The following is a 25,824-nucleotide window of genomic DNA, read 5'->3' as shown; positions in this document are numbered from 1 at the left end:
GGTGGTGAGGAGGTGAGGGAGATACATGGGGCCAGGAGGATAAGAAAGAGAGGAGATGAATGGGGTTAGGAGGTAAGGAGGTGAGGTGGTGAGGAGGTGAGGGAGATACATGGGGCCAGGAGGATAAGAAAGAGAGGAGATGAATGGGGTTAGGAGGTAAGGAGGATAATGATGACATGACTGACCAGCTCGTGCCCTGCCAGTCCCTCCAGCAGCTCCAGCAGGCGACGGCCATCACACAGGTCGGTGAAGAGGTCCTGGATGGGGGGCTTCCCTGCCTGGGGAAACAGGGCACAACACATCACTACAGGTTACACAGGAACGTTGTCAGTTCAAATCCTGAGCAGAGCAAGACAAAATGGGAGATGTGCTGTTTTTTCTGGTTTCAGACCCTAGATACCATAATATCCTGTCCTTGTGCCTTTGAGCAAGGTCCACACATCATGACACTCCGACAGACTTATCTCCAATACCAACACAGAGAGAAGAATTATCTCCAATACCAACACAGAGAGAATACATATCTCCAATACTAACACAGAGAGAAGACATATCTCCAATACTAACACAGAGAGAAGACATATCTCCAATACTAACACAGAGAGAAGACATATCTCCAATACTAACACAGAGAGAAGACATATCTCCAATACTAACACAGAGAGAAGACATATCTCCAATACCAACACAGAGAGAAGACATATCTCCAATACTAACACAGAGAGACATATCTCCAATACTAACACAGAGAGAAGACATATCTCCAATACTAACACAGAGAGAAGACATATCTCCAATACTTGACACAGAGACATATCTCCAATACTAACCCAGAGAGAAGACATATCTCCAATACTAACACAGAGAGAAGACATATCTCCAATACTTGACACAGAGAGAAGACATATCTCCAATACCAACACAGAGAGACATATCTCCAATACCAACACAGAGAGAAGACATATCTCCAATACTAACACAGAGAGAAGACATATCTCCAATACTAACACAGAGAGAAGACATATCTCCAATACTAACACAGAGAGAAGACATATCTCCAATACTAACACAGAGAGAAGACATATCTCCAATACTAACACAGAAACATCATGTTTTTCCCGCAAAATCATCTTTCATTTCACAAGTATTCCCTGTCAGAGGGTAAAGTACGTCTGTCTCCTAAATGGCATCCTATTCCCTATATAGTGCACTACTTTTGACAATAGTGCCATGGGCCCTGGTCAAACGTAGTGCACTATATAGGGAATAGGGTGCCATTTGGGATGCATCCTGTGATTTCATTAATATAAGTGTTCCCTCATCTCCATGCCTATTCTCTACACTGTACTGCTACAGATGTAGGGTCTTTCATTTGACCTGTATTGTCACAGCTAAATAATCCTGCAGCAACAGGATGTGAATGTTTAGTCCATAATATTGCTTGATGGAGGTGAGGCTGTTAGCTGACCTAAAGTAGGCTACATGAAAAGTGCAATACCGTTAATATGACCGTGTGTTGGTGTAGGTTTCCAGTCAATTTATGTCAATCACAAAGCTCCTCTGCATTTCCTGCGGTGCAGTAAAATTCTCATCAACAAAAGAGAGATCAAATTAAGATTATACATCTGTACTTATCATGTCTGCTAAAACTGCCAAGTCTATGTTTCTGCTCTGGTTTGGAATCAGATCCAAACTGAATATTACTGTCTGAAACAGTAGTGAATCTGTAGTGATTCAGTGTGGATTTCAGGCTAGCGCTGTTCAACTCTACAGTTCACAGATCTCTTCCTGGCTCTGTCTGTCTGTCTGTCTGTCTGTCTGTCTGTCTGTCTGTCTGTCTGTCTGTCTGTCTGTCTGTCTGTCTGTCTGTCTGTCTGTCTGTCTGTCTGTCTGTCTGTCTGTCTGTCTGTCTGTCTGTCTGTCTGTCTGTCTGTCTGTCTGTCTGTCTCCCTCTGCCTCTCCACCTCTCTGCCTCCCTCCCTCCTCTGCCTTTCCCCCTCTCTCTCCCTCCCCCCTCTGCCTCTCCCTCTCTCTCTCTACCTCCCTCCTCTGCCTCTCCCCTTCTCTCTCACTCCCTCCATCCCTCCTCTGCCTCTCCCCCTCTCTCCCTCCACTGCCTCTCCCCCTCTCTCTCTCCCTCCCTTCCTCTTCTGCCTCTCCCCCTCTCTCTCCCTCCTCTGCCTCTCCACATCTCTCCCGCACTACCTTTCTACCTCCCTCTCTTCCAGTCTGTTTGTTTATGTTAGGATTATCTCTTCCAGTCCACTGTCCACGGCCGTGCCCTTGGGTTGGCACGCTGGCTTTACCCCTTTGCAGGAGTGTGGGGCCCTCCCTCCTCCCTCTGCCTCTCCCCCCTCTCTCTCTCTCTCCCTCCCTCCCTCCCTCTTCTGCCTCGCCCCCTCTCCCTCCCTCCCCCTCTGCCCCCCCTCTCTCCCTCCCTCCGTCCCTCCCACTCCACATCTCTCCCTCCCTCCCTACCTTTCTACTTCCCTCCCTCCTTCTCTTCCAGTTTGTTTGTTTATGTTAGGATTATCTCTAGGCAGTCTGTCCACGGCCGTGCCCTTGGGTTGGCATGCTGGCTTTACCCCTTTGAGCCTGACCCCCCCCCCCGTCGCGTAGTGTGTGTGTGTGTGTGTGTGTGTGTGTGTGTGTGTGTGTGTGTGTTTGGATGTGTTTGTGTGTCCCGCCCTATGCCTCTTCCAGTGACTCAATAAAGGCCTCGGTCTCCAGACAGACCACAATGCCTTGGGGGCGGCGAATTGATTTCCTTAGAAAAGATGAGCCTATTGCCACATCTGAACTCTGACTAAAAGAGGGAGAGTGGGAGGGGACTATTAATGAGGTTTGGAGAGAATGGACACCATGTTTTCTCTCTGTCTTCTACTCTCTGTCTTCTACTCTGTCTGTCTTCTACTCTCTCTGTCTGTCTTCTACTCTCTCTGTCTGTCTTCTACTCTCTCTGTCTGTCTTCTACTCTCTCTGTCTTCCACTCTCTCTGTCTTCCACTCTCTCTGTCTTCTACTCTCTCTGTCTGTCTTCTACTCTCTCTGTCTTCCACTCTCTCTGTCTGTCTTCTACTCTCTCTGTCTTCCACTCTCTCTGTCTTCCACTCTATCTGTCTTCCACTCTCTGTCTTCCACTCTCTGTCTTCCACTCTCTCTGTCTTCCACTCTCTCTGTCTGTCTTCTACTCTCTCTGTCTTCCACTCTCTCTGTCTTCCACTCTCTCTGTCTTCCACTCTATCTGTCTTCCACTCTCTGTCTTCCACTCTCTGTCTTCCACTCTCTCTGTCTTCTACTCTGTCTGTCTTCCACTCTCTCTGTCTGTCTTCTACTCTCTCTGTCTTCTACTCTCTCTGTCTGTCTTCTACTCTCTCTGTCTGTCTTCTACTCTCTCTGTCTGTCTTCTACTCTCTCTGTCTGTCTTCTACTCTCTCTGTCTGTCTTCCACTCTCTCTGTCTTCCACTCTCTCTGTCTTCTACTCTCTCTGTCTTCTACTCTCTCTGTCTTCTACTCTCTCTGTCTGTCTTCTACTCTCTCTGTCTGTCTTCTACTCTCTGTCTTCCGCTCTCTCTGTCTGTCTTCTACTCTCTCTGTCTGTCTTCTACTCTCTCTGTCTGTCTTCTACTCTATCTGTCTGTCGTCTACTCTCTCCGTCTGTCGTCTACTCTCTCTGTCTGTCGTCTACTCTCTCTGTCTGTCTTCCACTCTCTCTGTCTTCCACTCTCTCTGTCTGTCTTCTACTCTCTCTGTCTTCCACTCTCTCTGTCTGTCTTCTACTCTCTCTGTCTGTCTTCCACTCTCTCTGTCTTCCTCTCTCTCTCTCTCTGTCTTCCACTCTCTCTCTCTGTCTGTCTACTACTCTCTCTGTCTTCTACTCTCTCAGTCTTCTACTCTCTCGGTCTTCTACTCTCTCTGTCTGTCTTCTACTCTCTCTGTCTTCTAGTCTCTCTGTCTGTCTTCCACTCTCTCTGTCTGTCTTCTACTCTCTCTCTCTGTCTTCTACTCTCTCTCTGTCTTCTACTCTCTCTCTGTCTTCTACTCTCTCTGTCTGTCTTCCACTCTCTCTGTCTGTCTTGTAATCTCTCTGTCTTCTACTCTCTCTGTCTTCTACTCTCTCTGTCTGTCTTCTACTCTCTCTGTCTGTCTTCTACTCTCTCTGTCTGTCTTCCACTCTCTCTGTCTGTCTTCCACCATCTCTGTCTTCTACTCTCTCTGTCTGTCTTCCACTCTCTCTGTCTGTCTTCTACTCTCTGTGTCTTCTACTGTCTCTGTCTGTCTTCCACTCTCTCTATCTTCTACTCTCTCTGTCTGTCTTCTACTCTCTCTCTCTGTCTTCCACTCTCTCTGTCTGTCTACTACTCTCTCTGTCTGTCTACTACTCTCTCTGTCTTCTACTCTCTCTGTCTGTCTTCCACTCTCTCTGTCTTCCACTCTCTCTGTCTGTCTTCCACTCTCTCTGTCTGTCATCTACTCTCTCTCTGTCTGTCTTCCACTCTCTCTGTCTGTCTTCTACTCTCTCTGTCTTCTACTCTCTCTGTCTGTCTTCCACTCTCTCTGTCTTCCACTCTCTCTGTCTGTCTTCCACTCTCTCTGTCTGTCATCTACTCTCTCTCTGTCTGTTTTCCACTCTCTTTGTCTTCCACTCTCTCTGTCTGTCTTCTACCCTGTCTGTCTTCCACTCTCTCTGTCTGTCTTCTACTCTCTCTGTCTGTCTTCTACTCTCTCTGTCTGTTTTCTACTCTCTCTGTCTTCCACTCTCTCTGTCTTCCACTCTCTCTGTCTGACTTCTACTCTCTCTGTCTGACTTCTACTCTCTGTCTGTCTTCTACTCTCTCTGTCTGTCTTCTACTCTCTCTGTCTGTCTTCTACTCTCTCTGTCTTCCACTCTCTCTGTCTGTCTTCTACTCTCTCTGTCTGTCTTCTACTCTCTCTGTCTGTCTTCTACTCTCTCTGTCTGTCTTCCACTCTCTCTGTCTGTCTTCCGCTCTCTCTGTCTTCCACTCTGTCTGTCTTCCGCTCTCTCTGTCTTCCACTCTCTCTGTCTGTCTTCTACTCTCTCTGTCTGTCTTCTACTCTCTCTGTCTGTCTTCTACTCTCTCTGTCTGTCTTCCGCTCTCTCTGTCTGTCTTCCGCTCTCTCTGTCTTCCACTCTCTCTGTCTGTCTTCTACTCTCTCTGTCTGTCTTCTACTCTCTCTGTCTGTCTTCTACTCTCTCTGTCTGTCTTCTACTCTCTCTATCTTCTGCTCTCTCTCTCTCTGTCTTCCACTCTCTCTCTGTCTGTCTTCTACTCTATCTGTCTGTCTTCTACTCTCTCTGTCTTCCACACTCTCTGTCTTCTACTCTCTCTATCTTCCACGCTCTCTGTCTTCCACTCTCTCTGTCTGTCTTCTACTCTCTCTGTCTGTCTTCTACTCTCTCTGTCTTGCACTCTCTCTGTCTGTCTTCTACTCTCTCTGTCTGTCTTCTACTCTCTCTGTCTGTCTTCCACTCTCTCTGTCTGTCTTCTACTCTCTCTGTCTGTCTTCTACTCTCTCTGTCTGTCTTCTACTCTCTCTGTCTTCCAGGCTCTCTGTCGTCCACTCTCTCTGTCTTCTACTCTCTCTGTCTGTCTTCTACTCTCTCTGTCTGTCTTCTACTCTCTCTGTCTGTCTTCCACTCTCTCTGTCTGTCTTCCACTCTCTCTGTCTGTCTTCTACTCTCTCTGTCTGTCTTCCACTCTCTCTGTCTGTCTTCTACTCTCTCTGTCTGTCTTCTACTCTCTCTGTCTGTCTGCTACTCTCTCTGTCTGTCTTCCACTCTCTCTGTCTTCCACTCTCTCTGTCTTCTACTCTCTCTGTCTTCTACTCTCTCTGTCTGTCTTCTACTCTCTCTGTCTGTCTTCCACTCTCTCTGTCTTCCACTCTCTCTGTCTGTCTTCTACTCTCTCTGTCTGTCTTCTACTCTCTCTGTCTGTCTTCTACTCTCTCTGTCTGTCTTCTACTCTCTCTGTCTTCCACACTCTCTGTCTTCTACTCTCTCTGTCTTCCAGGCTCTCTGTCTTCCACTCTCTCTGTCTTCTACTCTCTCTGTCTGTCTTCCACTCTCTCTGTCTTCCACTCTCTCTGTCTGTCTTCTACTCTCTCTGTCTGTCTTCTACTCTCTCTGTCTGTCTTCCACTCTCTCTGTCTGTCTTCCACTCTCTCTGTCTGTCTTCTACTCTCTCTGTCTGTCTTCTACTCTCTCTGTCTGTCTTCCACTCTCTCTGTCTGTCTTCTACTCTCTCTGTCTGTCTTCTACTCTCTCAGTCTGTCTTCTACTCTCTCTGTCTGTCTTCCACTCTCTCTGTCTGTCTTCTACTCTCTCTGTCTGTCTTCTACTCTCTCTGTCTGTCTTATACTCTCTTTGTCTTCCACTCTCTCTGTCTGTCTTCTACTCTCTCTGTCTGTCTTCTACTCTCTCTGTCTGTCTTCCACTCTCTCTGTCTGTCTTCCGCTCTCTCTGTCTTCCACTCTCTCTGTCTGTCTTCTACTCTGTCTGTCTTCTACTCTCTCTGTCTGTCTTCTACTCTCTCTGTCTGTCTTCTACTCTCTCTGTCTGTCTTCTACTCTCTCTGTCTGTCTTCTACTCTCTCTGTCTGTCTTCTACTCTCTCTGTCTGTCTTCCACTCTCTCTGTCTTCTACTCTCTCTGTCTGTCTTCTACTCTCTCTGTCTGTCTTCTACTCTCTCTGTCTGTCTTCCACTCTCTCTGTCTGTCTTCCACTCTCTCTGTCTGTCTTCTACTCTCTCTGTCTGTCTTCTACTCTCTCTGTCTGTCTTCCACTCTCTCTGTCTGTCTTCTACTCTCTCTGTCTGTCTTCTACTCTCTCAGTCTGTCTTCTACTCTCTCTGTCTGTCTTCCACTCTCTCTGTCTGTCTTCTACTCTCTCTGTCTGTCTTCTACTCTCTCTGTCTGTCTTATACTCTCTTTGTCTTCCACTCTCTCTGTCTGTCTTCTACTCTCTCTGTCTGTCTTCTACTCTCTCTGTCTGTCTTCCACTCTCTCTGTCTGTCTTCCGCTCTCTCTGTCTTCCACTCTCTCTGTCTGTCTTCTACTCTGTCTGTCTTCTACTCTCTCTGTCTGTCTTCTACTCTCTCTGTCTGTCTTCTACTCTCTCTGTCTGTCTTCTACTCTCTCTGTCTGTCTTCTACTCTCTCTGTCTGTCTTCCACTCTCTCTGTCTTCCACTCTCTCTGTCTGTCTTCTACTCTCTCTGTCTGTCTTCTACTCTCTCTGTCTGTCTTCTACTCTCTCTGTCTGTCTTCTACTCTCTCTGTCTTCCACACTCTCTGTCTTCTACTCTCTCTGTCTTCCAGGCTCTCTGTCTTCCACTCTCTCTGTCTTCTACTCTCTCTGTCTGTCTTCCACTCTCTCTGTCTTCCACTCTCTCTGTCTTCCACTCTCTCTGTCTGTCTTCTACTCTCTCTGTCTGTCTTCTACTCTCTCTGTCTGTCTTCCACTCTCTCTGTCTGTCTTCCACTCTCTCTGTCTGTCTTCTACTCTCTCTGTCTGTCTTCTACACTCTCTGTCTGTCTTCCACTCTCTCTGTCTGTCTTCTACTCTCTCTGTCTGTCTTCTACTCTCTCTGTCTGTCTTCTACTCTCTCTGTCTGTCTTCCACTCTCTCTGTCTGTCTTCTACTCTCTCTGTCTGTCTTCTACTCTCTCTGTCTGTCTTCTACTCTCTTTGTCTTCCACTCTCTCTGTCTGTCTTCTACTCTCTCATGTCTGTCTTCTACTCTCTCTGTCTGTCTTCCGCTCTCTCTGTCTGTCTTCCGCTCTCTCTGTCTTCCACTCTCTCTGTCTGTCTTCTACTCTGTCTGTCTTCTACTCTCTCTGTCTGTCTTCTACTCTCTCTGTCTGTCTTCTACTCTCTCTGTCTGTCTTCTACTCTCTCTGTCTGTCTTCTACTCTCTCTGTCTGTCTTCTACTCTCTCTGTCTGTCTTCCAATCTCTCTGTCTTCCACTCTCTCTGTCTGTCTTCTACTCTCTCTGTCTGTCTTCTACTCTCTCTGTCTGTCTTCTACTCTCTCTGTCTGTCTTCTACTCTCTCTGTCTGTCTTCTACTCTCTCTGTCTGTCTTCTACTCTCTCTGTCTTCCAGGCACTCTGTCTTCCACTCTCTCTGTCTTCCACTCTCCCTGTCTTCTACTCTCTCTGTCTGTCTTCTACTCTCTCTGTCTGTCTTCTACTCTCTCTGTCTGTTTTCTACTCTCTCTGTCTGTCTTCCACTATCTCTGTCTTCCACTCTCTCTGTCTTCCACTCTCTCCGTCTTCCACTCTCTCTGTCTTCCACTCTTTCTGTCTGTCTTCTACTCTCTCTGTCTGTCTTCTACTCTCTCTGTCTGTCTTCTACTCTCTCTGTCTTCTACTCTCTCTGTCTGTCTTCTACTCTCTCTGTCTGTCTTCTACTCTCTCTGTCTGTCTTCTACTCTCTCTGTCTGTCTTCTACTCTCTCTGTCTGTCTTCTACTCTCTCTGTCTTCCACTCTCTCTGTCTTCCACTCTCTCTGTCTGTCTTCTACTCTCTCTGTCTGTCTTCTACTCTCTCTGTCTGTCTTCTACTCTCTCTGTCTGTCTTCTACTCTCTCTGTCTGTCTTCCACTCTCTCTGTCTGTCTTCCACTCTCTCTGTCTGTCTTCCACTCTCTCTGTCTTCCACTCTCTCTGTCTGTCTTCTACTCTCTCTGTCTGTCTTCTACTCTCTCTGTCTGTCTTTTACTCTCTCTGTCTTCCAGGCACTCTGTCTTCCACTCTCTCTGTCTTCCACTCTCTCTGTCTTCTACTCTCTCTGTCTTCTACTCTCTCTGTCTGTCTTCTACTCTCTCTGTCTGTCTTCCACTCTCTCTGTCTTCCACTCTCTCTGTCTGTCTTCTACTCTCTCTGTCTGTCTTCTACTCTCTCTGTCTGTCTTCTACTCTCTCTGTCTGTCTTCTACTCTCTCTGTCTGTCTTCTACTCTCTCTGTCTTCCAGGCACTCTGTCTTCCACTCTCTCTGTCTTCCACTCTCTCTGTCTTCTACTCTCTCTGTCTTCTACTCTCTCTGTCTGTCTTCTACTCTCTCTGTCTGTCTTCTACTCTCTCTGTCTGTTTTCTACTCTCTCTGTCTGTCTTCCACTATCTCTGTCTTCCACTCTCTCTGTCTTCCACTCTCTCTGTCTTCCACTCTTTCTATCTGTCTTCTACTCTCTCTGTCTGTCTTCTACTCTCTCTGTCTGTCTGCCACTCTCTCTGTCTGTCTGCTACTCTCTCTGTCTGTCTTCTACTCTCTCTGTCTGTCTTCCACTCTCTTTGTCTTCCACTCTCTCTGTCTTCCACTCTCTCTGTCTGTCTTCTACTCTCTCTGTCTGTCTTCTACTCTCTCTGTCTGTCTTCTACTCTCTCTGTCTGTCTTCTACTCTCTCTGTCTTCCACTCTCTCTGTCTTCCACTCTCTCTGTCTGTCTTCTACTCTCTCTGTCTGTCTTCTACTCTCTCGTCTGTCTTCTACTCTCTCTGTCTGTCTTCTACTCTTTCTGTCTTCCAGGCACTCTGTCTTCCACTCTCTCTGTCTTCTACTCTCTCTGTTTTCTACTCTCTCTGTCTGTCTTCTACTCTCTCTGTCTGTCTTCTACTCTCTATGTCTGTTTTCTACTCTCTCTGTCTGTCTTCCACTCTCTCTGTCTTCCACTCTCTCTGTCTTCCACTCTCTCTGTCTTCCACTCTTTCTGTCTTCTACTCTTTCTGTCTTCTACTCTCTCTGTCTGTCTTCTACTCTCTCTGTCTGTCTTCTACTCTCTCTGTCTGTCTTCTACTCTCTCTGTCTTCCACTCTCTCTGTCTTCCGCTCTCTCTGTCTGTCTTCCGCTCTCTCTGTCTGTCTTCTACTCTCTCTGTCTGTCTTCTACTCTCTCTGTCTGTCTTCTACTCTCTCTGTCTATCTTCTACTCTCTCTGTCTTCCACACTCTCTGTCTTCTACTCTCTCTATCTTCCAGGCTCTCTGTCTTCCACTCTCTCTGTCTTCTACTCTCTCTGTCTTCTACTCTCTCTGTCTGTCTTCCACTCTCTCTGTCTTCCACTCTCTCTGTCTTCCACTCTCTCTGTCATCCACTCTCTCTGTCTGTCTTCTACTCTCTCTGTCTGTCTTCTACTCTCTCTGTCTGTCTTCCACTCTCTCTGTCTGTCTTCCACTCTCTCTGTCTGTCTTCTACTCTCTCTGTCTGTCTTCTACTCTCTCTGTCTGTCTTCCACTCTCTCTGTCTGTCTTCTACTCTCTCTGTCTGTCTTCTACTCTCTCTGTCTGTCTTCTACTCTCTCTGTCTGTCTTCTACTCTCTCTGTCTGTCTTCCACTCTCTCTGTCTGTCTTCTACTCTCTCTGTCTGTCTTCTACTCTCTCTGTCTGTCTTCCACTCTCTCTGTCTGTCTTCCACTCTCTCTGTCTGTCTTCTACTCTCTCTGTCTGTCTTCTACTCTCTCTGTCTTCCACTCTCTCTGTCTGTCTTCTACTCTCTCTGTCTGTCTTCTACTCTCTCTGTCTGTCTTCTACTCTCTCTGTCTGTCTTCCGCTCTCTCTGTCTGTCTTCCACTCTCTCTGTCTTCTACTCTCTCTGTCTGTCTTCCACTCTCTCTGTCTTCCACTCTCTCTGTCTTCCACTCTCTCTGTCTTCCACTCTCTCTGTCTGTCTTCTACTCTCTCTGTCTGTCTTCCACTCTCTCTGTCTGTCTTCTACTCTCTCTGTCTGTCTTCTACTCTCTCTGTCTGTCTTCTACTCTCTCTGTCTGTCTTCTACTCTCTCTGTCTGTCTTCCACTCTCTCTGTCTGTCTTCTACTCTCTCTGTCTGTCTTCTACTCTCTCTGTCTGTCTTCTACTCTCTCTGTCTGTCTTCCACTCTCTCTGTCTGTCTTCCACTCTCTCTGTCTGTCTTCTACTCTCTCTGTCTGTCTTCTACTCTCTCTGTCTTCCACTCTCTCTGTCTGTCTTCTACTCTCTCTGTCTGTCTTCTACTCTCTCTGTCTGTCTTCCACTCTCTCTGTCTGTCTTCCGCTCTCTCTGTCTTCCACTCTCTCTGTCTGTCGTCTACTCTCTCTGTGTGTCTTCTACTCTCTCTGTCTGTCTTCTACTCTCTCTGTCTGTCTTCTACTCTCTCTGTCTGTCTTCTACTCTCTCTGTCTGTCTTCTACTCTCTCTGTCTGTCTTCCACTCTCTCTGTCTGTCTTCCACTCTCTCTGTCTGTCTTCTACTCTCTCTGTCTGTCTTCCACTCTCTCTGTCTGTCTTCTACTCTCTCTGTCTGTCTTCTACTCTCTCTGTCTGTCTTCTACTCTCTCTGTCTTCCACTCTCTCTGTCTTCTACTCTCTCTGTCTTCCACGCTCTCTGTCTTCCACTCTCTCTGTCTGTCTTCTACTCTCTCTGTCTGTCTTCTACTCTCTCTGTCTTAAGCTCTCTCTGTCTGTCTTCTACTCTCTCTGTCTGTCTTCCACTCTCTCTGTCTGTCTTCTACTCTCTCTGTCTGTCTTCTACTCTCTCTGTCTTCCAGGCACTCTGTCTTCCACTCTCTCTGTCTTCCACTCTCTCTGTCTTCTACTCTCTCTGTCTTCTACTCTCTCTGTCTGTCTTCTACTCTCTCTGTCTGTCTTCTACTCTCTCTGTCTGTCTTCTACTCTCTCTGTCTGTCTTCTACTCTCTCTGTCTGTTTTCTACTCTCTCTGTCTTCCACTCGCTCTGTCTTCCACTCTCTCTGTCTTCCACTCTTTCTGTCTGTCTTCTACTCTCTCTGTCTGTCTTCTACTCTCTCTGTCTGTCTTCTACTCTCTCTGTCTGTCTTCTACTCTCTGTCTTCTACTCTCTCTGTCTTCCAGGCTCTCTGTCTTCTACTCTCTCTGTCTGTCTTCTACTCTCTCTGTCTGTCTTCTACTCTCTCTATCTGTCTTCTACTCTCTCTGTCTGTCTTCTACTCTCTCTGTCTGTCTTCTACTCTCTCTGTCTTCCAGGCTCTCTGTCTTCCACTCTCTCTGTCTTCCACTCTCTCTGTCTTCTACTCTCTCTCTCTGTCTTCCAGGCTCTCTGTCGTCCACTCTCTCTGTCTTCTACTCTCTCAGTCTGTCTTCTACTCTCTCTGTCTTCCGCTCTCTGTCTTCCACTCTCTCTGTCTTCTACTCTCTCTGTCTACTCTCTCTGTCTGTCTTCTACTCTCTCTGTCTGTCTTCTACTCTCTCTGTCTTCCACTCTCTCTGTCTTCCACTCTCTCTGTCTTCTACTCTCTCTGTCTGTCTTCTACTCTCTCTGTTTGACTTCTACTCTCTCTGTCTGTCTTCTACTCTCTCTGTCTTCCACTCTCTCTCTCTTCTACTCTCTCTGTCTGTCTTCTACTCTCTCTGTTTGTCTTCTACTCTCTCTGTCTGTCTTCTACTCTCTCTGTCTTCTACTCTCTCTATCTTCCACTCGCTCTCTCTTCTACTCTCTCTGTCTGTCTTCTACTCTCTCTGTTTGTCTTCTACTCTCTCTGTCTGTCTTCTACTCTCTCTGTCTTCCACTCTCTCTGTCTGTCTTCTACTCTCTCTGTCTTCCACTCTCTCTGTCTGTCTTCCACTCTCTCTGTCTGTCTTCTACTCTCTCTGTCTGTCTTCTACTCTCTCTGTCTGTTTTCTACTCTCTCTGTCTTTCACTCTCTCTGTCTTCCACTCTCTCTGTCTTCCACTCTTTCTGTCTGTCTTCTACTCTCTCTGTCTGTCTTCTACTCTCTCTGTCTGTCTTCTACTCTTTCTGTCTGTCTTCTACTCTCTCTGTCTGTCTTCTACTCTCTCTGTCTTCCACTCTCTCTGTCTGTCTTCTACTCTCTGTCTGTCTTCTACTCTCTCTGTCTGTCTTCTACTCTCTCTGTCTGTCTTCCACTCTCTCTGTCTGTCTTCCGCTCTCTCTGTCTGTCTTCCACTCTCTCTGTCTGTCTTCTACTCTCTCTGTCTGTCTTCTACTCTCTCTGTCTGTCTTCTACTCTCTCTGTCTGTCTTCTACTCTCTCTGTCTGTCTTCCACTCTCTCTGTCTGTCTTCTACTCTCTCTGTCTGTCTTCCACTCTCTCTGTCTGTCTTCCACTCTCTCTGTCTTCTACTCTCTCTGTCTGTCTTCTACTCTCTCTGTCTGTCTTCTACTCTCTCTGTCTTCCACACTCTCTGTCTTCTACTCTCTCTGTCTTCCACGCTCTCTGTCTTCCACTCTCTCTGTCTGTCTTCCACTCTCTCTGTCTGTCTTCTACTCTCTCTGTCTGTCTGTCTTCTACTCTCTCTGTCTGTTTTCTACTCTCTCTGTCTTCCACTCTCTCTGTCTTCCACTCTCTCTGTCTTCCACTCTTTCTGTCTGTCTTCTACTCTCTCTGTCTGTCTTCTACTCTCTCTGTCTGTCTTCTACTCTCTCTGTCTGTCTTCTACTCTCTCTGTATTCCACTCTCTCTGTCTGTCTTCTACTCTCTCTGTCTTCCACACTCTCTGTCTTCCACTCTCTCCGTCTGTCTTCTACTCTCTCTGTCTGTCTTCTACTCTCTCTGTCTGTCTTCTACTCTCTCTGTCTGTCTTCTACTCTCTCTGTCTGTCTTCCACTCTGTCTGTCTTCCACTCTCTCTGTCTTCCACTCTCTCTGTCTGTCTTCTACTCTCTCTGTCTGTCTTCTACTCTCTCTGTCTGTCTTCTACTCTCTCTGTCTGTCTTCTACTCTCTCTGTCTGTCTTCTACTCTCTCTGTCTGTCTTCTACTCTCTCTGTCTTCCACTCTCTCTGTCTTCTACTCTCTCTGTCTTCTACTCTCTGTCTGTCTCTCTACTCTCTGTCTGTCTTCTACTCTCTCTGTCTGTCTTCTACTCTCTCTGTCTGTCTTCTACTCTCTCTGTCTGTCTTCTACTCTCTCGTCTGTCTTCTCTCTCTGTCTGTCTTCTACTCTCTGTCTGTCTTCTACTCTCTCTGTCTGTCTTCCACTCTCTCTGTCTGTCTTCTACTCTCTCTGTCTGTCTTCTACTCTCTCTGTCTGTCTTCTACTCTCTCTGTCTGTTTCTACTCTCTCTGTCTGTCTTCTACTCTCTCTGTCTGTCTTCTACTCTCTCTCTGTCTTCCACTCTCTCTGTCTGTCTTCTATTCTCTCTGTCTGTCTTCTACTCTCTCTGTCTGTCTTCCACTCTCTCTGTCTGTCTTCTACTCTCTCTGTCTGTCTTCCACTCTCTCTGTCTGTCTTCCACTCTCTCTGTCTTCTACTCTCTCTGTCTGTCTTCTACTCTCTCTGTCTGTCTTCTACTCTCTCTGTCTGTCTTCTACTCTCTCTGTCTTCCACACTCTCTGTCTTCTACTCTCTCTGTCTTCCACGCTCTCTGTCTTCCACTCTCTCTGTCTGTCTTCCACTCTCTCTGTCTGTCTTCTACTCTCTCTGTCTTAAGCTCTCTCTGTCTGTCTTCTACTCTCTCTGTCTGTCTTCCACTCTGTCTGTCTTCTACTCTCTCTGTCTGTCTTCTACTCTCTCTGTCTTCCAGGCACTCTGTCTTCCACTCTCTCTGTCTTCCACTCTCTCTGTCTTCTACTCTCTCTGTCTGTCTTCTACTCTCTCTGTCTGTCTTCTACTCTCTCTGTCTGTCTTCTACTCTCTCTGTCTGTTTTCTACTCTCTCTGTCTGTCTTCTACTCTCTCTGTCTGTCTTCTACTCTCTCTGTATTCCACTCTCTCTGTATTCCACTCTCTCTGTCTGTCTTCTACTCTCTCTGTCTTCCACTCTCTCTGTCTGTCTTCTACTCTCTCTGTCTGTCTTCTACTCTCTCTGTCTGTCTTCCACTCTCTCTGTCTTCCACTCTCTCTGTCTCTTCCACTCTCTCTGTCTGTCTTCTACTCTCTCTGTCTGTCTTCTACTCTCTCTGTCTGTCTTCTACTCTCTCTGTCTGTCTTCTACTCTCTCTGTCTGTCTTCTACTCTCTCTGTCTGTCTTCTACTCTCTCTGTCTGTCTTCTACTCTCTCTGTCTGTCTTCTACTCTCTCTGTCTTCCACACTCTCTGTCTTCTACTCTCTCTGTCTTCTACTCTCTCTGTCTTCCACTCTCTCTGTCTGTCTTCTACTCTCTCTGTCTTCTACTCTCTCTGTCTGTCTTCTACTCTCTCTGTCTGTCTTCTACTCTCTCTGTCTTCCACTCTCTCTGTCTTCCACTCTCTCTCTCTCTGTCTTCCGCTCTCTCTGTCTGTCTTCTACTCTCTCTGTCTGTCTTCTATTCTCTCTGTGTGTCTTCTACTCTCTCTGTCTTCCACACTCTCTGTCTTCTACTCTCTCTGTCTTCCAGGCTCTCTGTCTTCTACTCTCTCTGTCTGTCTTCCACTCTCTCTGTCTTCCACTCTCTCTGTCTTCTACTCTCTCTGTCTGTCTTCCACTCTCTCTGTCTTCCACTCTCTCTGTCTTCCACTCTCTCTGTCTGTCTTCTACTCTCTCTGTCTGTCTTCTACTCTCTCTGTCTGTCTTCTACTCTCTCTGTCTGTCTTCTACTCTCTCTGTCTGTCTTCTACTCTCTCTGTCTGTCTTCCACTCTCTCTGTCTGTCTTCCACTCTCTCTGTCTGTCTTCTACTCTCTCTGTCTGTCTTCTACTCTCTCTGTCTGTCTTCCACGCTCTCTGTCTTCCACTCTCTCTGTCTTCCACTCTCTCTGTCTTCCACTCTCTCTGTCTTCTACTCTCTCTGTCTTCTGCTCTCTGTCTTCCGCTCTCTGTCTTCCGCTCTCTGTCTTCCGCTCTCTGTCTTCCACTCTCTGTCTTCTACTCTCTCTCTGTCTTCCACTCTCTCTGTCTTCCACTCTCTCTGTCTTCCACGCTCTCACTCTCTCTGTCCCTCTCTCTTTAAACATGCATGTAATATATTTTGGCATCGCTGGCTTCTAACTGTGAAGTGGAGCTACTAAACACACACTGCAATCTATATTACACACACACTGCAATCTATATTACACACACACTGCAATCTATATTACACACACACTGCAATCTATATTAGATACACACTGCAATCTATATTAGATACACACTGCAATCTATATTACACACACACTGCAATCTATATTACACACACACTGCAATCTATATTACACACACACTGCAATCTATATTACATACACACTGCAATCTATATTACACACACACTGCAATCTATATTAGATACACACTGCAATCTATATTACACACACACTGCAATCTATATTACATACACACTGCAATCTATATTACATACACACTGCACTCTATATTACACACACACTGCAATCTATATTACATACACACTGCAATCTATATTACATACACACTGCAATCTATATTACACACACACTGCAATCTATATTACATACCCACTGCACTCTATATTACACACACACACTGCAATCTATATTACACAGACACTGCAATCTATATTACATACACACTGCAATCTATATTACACACACACTGCAATCTATATTACACACACACTGCAATCTATATTACACACACACTGCAATCTATATTACACACACACTGCAATCTATACTACACACACACACTGCAATCTATATTACACACACACACTGCAATCTATACTACACACACACTGCAATCTATACTACACACACACACTGCAATCTATAACACACACACACACACACTGCAATCTATATTACACACACACACACTGCAATCTATATTACACACACACTGCAATCTATATTACATACACACTGCAATCTATATTACACACACTGCAATCTATATTACACACACACTGCAATCTATATTTTTATTTTTATTTTATTTCACCTTTATTTAACCAGGTAGGCAAGTTGAGAACAAGTTCTCATTTACAACTGTGACCTGGCCAAGATAAAGCAAAGCAGTTCGACAACATACAAAAACACAGAGTTACACATGGAGTAAAACAACATACAATCAATGATACAGTAGAAAAAAAATAAGACTATATACAATGTGAGCAAATGATGTCAGATAAGGGAGGTAAAGGCAAAAAAGGCCATGGTGGCAAAGTAAATAAAGTATAGCAAGTAAAACACTGGAATGCTACACACACTGCAATCTATATTACATACACACTGCAATCTATATTAACACACACACTGCAATCTATATTACACACACACTGCAATCTATATTATACACACACTGCAATCTATATTAACACACACACTGCAATCTATATTACACACACACACTGCAATCTATATTACACACACACTGCAATCTATATTAACACACACACTGCAATCTATATTACACACACACTGCAATCTATATTATACACACACTGCAATCTATATTAACACACACACTGCAATCTATATTACACACACACACTGCAATCTATATTACACACACACTGCAATCTATATTACATACACACTGCAATCTATACTACATACACACTGAAATCTATATTACACACACACTGCAATCTATATTACACACACACTGCAATCTATATTACATACACATTGCAATCTATATTACATACACACTGCAATCTATATTACACACACACTGCAATCTATATTACACACACACTGCAATATATATTACATACACACTGCAATCTATATTACATACACACTGCAATCTATATTACACACACACTGCAATCTATATTACACACACTGCAATATATATTACATACACACTGCAATCTATATTACACACACACTGCAATCTATACTACACACACAGCAATCTATATTACATACACACTGCAATCTATATTACACACACACAGCAATCTATATTACACACACACTGCAATCTATATTACATACACACTGCAATCTATATTAACACACACACTGCAATCTATACTACACACACCGCAATCTATATTACATACACACTGCAATCTATATTAACACACACACACACTGCAATCTATATTACACACACTGCAATCTATATTACATACACACTGCAATCTATATTAACACACACACACACTGCAATCTATACCACACACACACACTGCAATCTATATTAACACACACACTTCAATCTATATTACATACACACTACAATCTATATTACATACACACTGCAATCTATATTACATACACACTGCAATCTATATGACATACACAGTGCAATCTATATCACACACACACTGCAATCGATTACACACACACACACACACACACACACACTGCAATCTATATTACACACACACACATACTGCAATCTATATTACACACACACACACACACACACACACACACACACACACACACACACACACACACACACACACACACACACACACACACACTGCAATCTATATTTCACACACACACACACACACACACACACACACACACACACACACACACACACACACACACACACACACACACACACACACACACACACACACACACACACACACACACACAGCAATCTATATTACACACACACACACATTGCAATCTATATTACACACACACACACTGGAATCTATACTACATACACTGCAATCTATATTCTGTCCATTTCAAATGCAAGCATATGTTCTCATTATCTCTCATTATACATAAGACACAGACACACACACACCCACTCACTCAAGGGGTTTGTTACCAGGGGGATAACAGTGGGAGTGTGGTAGAATCTATCTCCTTCTCTCTTCCTCTCTCACTCCTTGTTTCCTGTCTCAAATTCTCTCAGATTATCACTTTCATCCTTCTGTCTCTCGTTCTCTTTCTGCCCCTCGTCTGAACTCGTCCCTCCTCTATTCCTCCTTCCCTCATTCCTCCTCTCCTCTTCCCTTTCTCAATCCTCTTCTCTCCTCTTGTGTGTGTGTGTGTGTGTGTGTGTGTGTGTGTGTGTGTGTGTGTGTGTGTGTGTGTGTGTGTGTGTGTGTGTGTGTGTGTGTGTGTGTGTGTGTGTGTGTGTGTGTGTGTGTGTGTCTGCTGCCCCTGTCTGCCTTAATCTCCAGGAGGGAGATGAGACTGCCGTTCAATAGATTCCTCCACACCACACCTGAGCCCTGGTCGGCATGGTAACAGCACACCTCCAGCCTCCCCTAATCAAGTTGGAAAATAACAGAATGTGTCTCTCTAGGTTTTTGGGGGATGCTGGGGGATGTCACACAGAGATACACACTCATACAGATAAACACACACATTCATACAGACAGACACACTGATTCAGACACGCACACTCTTACACACAGACACTCATATCTAGAGACACACACACTCATACAGACAGACGGACACACATCTAGACACACCTCTAGACAGATACACATCTAGACACACCTCTAGACACACACACATCTAGACACACATCTAGACAGACACACATCTAGACACACATCTAGACACACATCTAGACACACCTCTAGACACACACACATCTAGACACACACACATCTAGACACACACACATCTAGACACACCTCTAGACAGACACACATCTAGACACACATCTAGACACACCTCTAGACAGACACACATCTAGACACACCTCGAGACACACACACATCTAGACACACATCTAGACACACACACATCTAGACACACACACATCTAGACACACACACATCTAGACACACCTCTAGACAGACACACATCTAGACACACATCTAGACACACATCTAGACACACATCTAGACAGACACACATCTAGACACACATCTAGACACACATCTAGACACACCTCTAGACACACACACATCTAGACACACATCTAGACAGACACACATCTAGACACACCTCTAGACAGACACACATCTAGACACACATCTAGACAGACACACATCTAGACACACATCTAGACAGACACACATCTAGACACACATCTAGACAGACACACATCTAGACACACATCTAGACACACATCTAGACACACACACATCTAGACAGACACACATCTAGACACACATCTAGACACACACACATCTAGACAGACACATGTAGACACACCTCTAGACAGACACACATCTAGACACACATCTAGACACACACACATCTAGACACACATCTAGACAGACACACATCTAGACACACATCTAGACACACCTCTAGACAGACACACATCTAGACACACATCTAGACAGACACACATCTAGACACACATCTAGACACACATCTAGACACACACACATCTAGACACACCCACATCTAGACACACATCTAGACAGACATCTAGACAGACATCTAGACAGACATCTAGACAGACACACATCTAGACAGACACATCTAGACAGACACATCTAGACACACATCTAGACACACATCTAGACAGACACACATCTAGACACACATCTAGACAGCCACATCTAGACACACATCTAGACAGACACACATCTAGACACACATCTAGACACACACACATCTAGACAGACACACATCTAGACACACATCTAGACACACATCTAGACACACATCTAGACAGACATCTAGACACACATCTAGACAGACAGACATCTAGACAGACACCCATCTAGACAGACACCCATCTAGACAGACATCTAGACACACATCTAGACACACATCTAGACACACATCTAGACAGACATCTAGACAGACATCTAGACAGACATCTAGACAGACATCTAGACAGACATCTAGACAGACAGACATTCATCCACATGTAGACCAGTGGTGTCCAACCTGTGGTCCAATAACAGTTGGGAGTATTAATGGTATTATAAGACATGTTTATATTACTTTTCACACTGCAAATTGTTTAGAATAATAATAATAGGTTTTAAATTGTTACATTTACTGCTAAAATGGACCAAATTTCACCACCAAGATATTTTATGTAAAAAACAAATGTGACTCTGCGAATGGTGATCCTCATGAGCTTCTGGCGGTGACTTGGTGCACACACTAACAGACACATTATCCACATGAAGACAGACAGGTACACACTAACAGACACATTATCCACATGAAGACAGACAGGTACACACTAACAGACACATTATCCACATGAAGACAGACAGGTACACACACTAACAGACACATTATCCACATGAAGACAGACAGGTACACACACTAACAGACACATTATCCACATGAAGACAGACAGGTACACACTAACAGACACATTATCCACATGAAGACAGACAGGTACACACACTAACAGACACATTATCCACATGAAGACAGACAGGTACACACTAACAGACACATTATCCACATGAAGACAGACAGGTACACACTAACAGACACATTATCCACATGAAGATAGACAGGTACACACTAACAGACACATTATCCACATGAAGACAGACAGGTACACACACTAACAGACACATTATCCACATGAAGACAGACAGGTACACACTAACAGACACATTATCCACATGAAGACAGACAGGTACACACTAACAGACACATTATCCACATGAAGACAGACAGGTACACACACTAACAGACACATTATCCACATGAAGACAGACAGGTACACACTAACAGACACATTATCCACATGAAGACAGACAGGTACAGACACTAACATACACATTATCCACATGAAGACAGACAGGTACACACTAACAGACACATTATCCACATGAAGACAGACGGGTACACACACTAACAGACACATTATCCACATGAAGACAGACAGGTACACACACTAACAGACACATTATCCACATGAAGACAGACAGGTACACACTAACAGACACATTATCCACATGAAGACAGACAGGTACACACACTAACAGACACATTATCCACATGAAGACAGACAGGTACACACACTAACGGACACATTATGAAGGTACACACAGAACAGCTCAATCTACAGGAAGATTTCTCCATGATCATCACCATCATCATCATCACCACCATCATCACCACCATCATCACCATCACCACCATCATCACCTCCATCATCACCATCATCATCACCATCATCATTACCACCATCATCACCATCACCACCATCACCATCATCACCATCACCACATCACCACCATCATCATCACCACCATCATCATCACCATCATCATCATCACCATCATCATCATCACCATCATCATCACCATCATCACCACCATCATCATCACCACCATCATCACCATCATCATCATCACCATCACCACCATCATCACCTCCATCATCACCATCATCATCACCATCATCATCACCACCATCATCACCACCATCATCACCATCACCACCATCATCACCTCCATCATCATCCCATCATCATCACCATCATCATCACCACCATCATCACCACCATCATCACCATCACCACCATCACCATCATCACCATCACCACATCACCACCATCATCATCACCATCATCATCATCACCATCATCATCACCATCATCACCACCACCATCATCATCATCACCACCATCATCACCATCACCACATCACCATCATCACCACCATCATCATCACCATCACCACCATCATCACCATCATCATCACCACCATCACCATCATCACCACCATCATCATCACCACATCACCATCATCATCACCATCATCATCACCATCATCACCATCATCACCACCACCATCACCATCATCACCATCACCATCATCACCATCACCATCAACATCATCACCATCATCACCACCACCATCACCATCATCACTGCATCAGCTGCTTCTAATCCCAGCTCCATCATGGTTCCACCATGGCTATTATCTAGTCATTGATTGGTCTATCAGGAGAATGGCTTGGGGAACCCCATCAAAATAGAATCCTATTACCTGCTGTATATATAGTGCACTCGGTTAATGGGCTCTGGTCAGAAGTAATACATTGTAAAGGGACTAGTGTTCCATTTGGGGGAACAACTAACGACCTTCCTTCCTGGATGGGGGAAACAGTTTCAATCTAACAATGTGTTCCAAATGCCTTTCATACACAGTGCCCTACTATTGACCAGAGCACTAAGCACCCCCCCGGTCTAAAGTAGTGCACTAAATAGGGAACAGGGTGCCATTTCGCAGGGTGCATAATTGAATCACTCTTCATTCATGGATAGGAGAAGCACCGCCTTTTCAATCTTTCCAGACATGTCTCTCAATGTGAATGGTCTGAGGCTAAGCTGATGTTATTGTCTGCAGGTCAACTTGCCCTGTGGGGGTCGACTCTATTCTATTCTACTGGAAAAGTTCATATTGACTTCAACTGTGGTGGTCTGGGAAAAACCTCAACAGAACAATACCTTAGTCCTATATTGTTACTAGGTGGTCTGGAACCTCAACAGAACAATACCGTAGTCCTATATTGTTACTAGGTGATCTGGAACCTCAACAGAACAATACCTTAGTCCTATATTGTTACTAGGTGGTCTGAGAGGAACCTCAACAGAACAATACCTTAGTCATATATTGTTACTAGGTGGTCTGGAACCTCAACAGAACAATACCGTAGTCCTATATTGTTACAAGGTGATCTGGAACCTCAACAGAACAATACCATAGTCCTATATTGTTACTAGGTGGTCTGCGAAGAACCACAACAGAACAATACCTTAGTCCTATATTGTTACTAGGTGGTCTGGAACCTCAACAGAACAATACCTTAGTCCTATATTGTTACTAGGTGGTCTGAGAGGAACCACAACAGAACAATACCTTAGTCCAATATTGTTACTAGGTGGTCTGAGAGGAACCTCAACAGAACAATACCTTAGTCCTATATTGTTACTAGGTGGTCTGAGAGGAACCTCAACAGAACAATACCTTAGTCCTATATTGTTACTAGGTGATCTGGAACCTCAATAGAACAATACCTTAGTCCTATATTGTTACTAGGTGGTCTGAGAGGAACCTCAACAGAACAATACCTTAGTCCTATATTGTTACTAGGTGGTCTGAGAGGAACCACAACAGAACAATACCTTAGTCCTATATTGTTACTAGGTGGTCTGGAACCTCAACAGAACAATACCTTAGTCCTATATTGTTACTAGGTGATCTGGAACCTCAACAGAACAATACCTTAGTCCTATATTGTTACTAGGTGATCTGAGAACCTCAACAGAACAATACCTTAGTCCTATATTGTTACTAGGTGGTCTGAGAGGAACAACAACAGAACAATACCTTAGTCCTATATTGTTACTAGGTGGTCTGGAACCTCAACAGAACAATACCTTAGTCCAATATTGTTACTAGGTGGTCTGAGAGGAACCACAACAGAACAATACCTTAGTCCTATATTGTTACTAGGTGGTCTGGAACTACAACAGAACAATACCTTAGTCCTATATTGTTACTAGGTGGTCTGAGAGGAACCTCAACAGAACAATACCTTAGTCCTATATTGTTACTAGGTGGTCTGAGAGGAACCTCAACAGAACAATACCTTCGTCCTATATTGTTACTAGGTGATCTGGAACCTCAACAGAACAATACCTTAGTCCTATATTGTTACTAGGTGGTCTGAGAGGAACCTCAACAGAACAATACCTTAGTCCTATATTGTTACTAGGTGGTCTGAGAGGAACCTCAACAGAACAATACCTTAGTCCTATATTGTTACTAGGTGGTCTGAGAGGAACCTCAACAGAACAATACCTTAGTCCTATATTGTTACTAGGTGATCTGGAACCTCAATAGAACAATACCTTAGTCCTATATTGTTACTAGGTGGTCTGAGAGGAACCTCAACAGAACAATACCTTAGTCCTATATTGTTACTAGGTGGTCTGAGAGGAACCACAACAGAACAATACCTTAGTCCTATATTGTTACTAGGTGGTCTGGAACCTCAACAGAACAATACCTTAGTCCTATATTGTTACTAGGTGATCTGGAACCTCAACAGAACAATACCTTAGTCCTATATTGTTACTAGGTGGTCTGAGAGGAACAACAACAGAACAATACCTTAGTCCTATATTGTTACTAGGTGGTCTGGAAACTCAACAGAACAATACCTTAGTCCAATATTGTTACTAGGTGGTCTGAGAGGAACCACAACAGAACAATACCTTAGTCCTATATTGTTACTAGGTGGTCTGGAACTACAACAGAACAATACCTTAGTCCTATATTGTTACTAGGTGGTCTGAGAGGAACCTCAACAGAACAATACCTTAGTCCTATATTGTTACTAGGTGGTCTGAGAGGAACCTCAACAGAACAATACCTTAGTCCTATATTGTTACTAGGTGATCTGGAACCTCAACAGAACAATACCTTAGTCCTATATTGTTACTAGGTGGTCTGAGAGGAACCTCAACAGAACAATACCTTAGTCCTATATTGTTACTAGGTGGTCTGAGAGGAACCACAACAGAACAATACCTTAGTCCTATATTGTTACTAGGTGGTCTGGAACCTCAACAGAACAATACCTTAGTCCTATATTGTTACTAGGTGATCTGGAACCTCAACAGAACAATACCTTAGTCCTATATTGTTACTAGGTGGTCTGGAACCACAACAGAACAATACCTTAGTCCTATATTGTTACTAGGTGGTCTGAGAGGAACCACAACAGAACAATACCTTAGTCCTATATTGTTACTAGGTGGTCTGAGAGGAACCTCAACAGAACAATACCTTAGTCCAATATTGTTACTAGGTGGTCTGGAACCAAAACAGAACAATACCTTAGTCCTATATTGTTACTAGGTGGTCTGAGAGGAACCACAACAGAACAATACCTTAGTCCTATATTGTTACTAGGTGGTCTGAGAGGAACCACAACAGAACAATACCTTAGTCCAATATTGTTACTAGGTGGTCTGAGAGGAACCACAACAGAACAATACCTTAGTCCTATATTGTTACTAGGTGATCTGGAACCTCAACAGAACAATACCTTAGTCCTATATTGTTACTAGGTGGTCTGAGAGGAACCTC

At 44.5% G+C, this 25,824-nt stretch overlaps 1 protein-coding gene across 7 annotated transcripts in view; it reads right to left on the bottom strand.

The window, feature by feature from the left end:
- Positions 1–25,824, bottom strand: part of LOC106592409 (dystrophin) — a 395,558-nt gene that overhangs the window by 235,007 nt on the left and 134,727 nt on the right. For all 7 annotated transcript variants that reach the window (XM_045699454.1, XM_045699451.1, XM_045699449.1 and 4 more), the window contains exon 3: positions 186–278. In XM_045699454.1, coding sequence (XP_045555410.1) covers positions 186–278 — 93 coding nt within the window. The remainder of the gene's footprint in view (positions 1–185; positions 279–25,824) is intronic.

The sequence above is a fragment of the Salmo salar genome, chromosome ssa17, assembly GCF_905237065.1.
Source record: "Salmo salar chromosome ssa17, Ssal_v3.1, whole genome shotgun sequence".
Classification (NCBI taxonomy): domain Eukaryota; kingdom Metazoa; phylum Chordata; class Actinopteri; order Salmoniformes; family Salmonidae; genus Salmo; species Salmo salar.
This window is presented reverse-complemented; position numbering and strand designations above follow the sequence as displayed.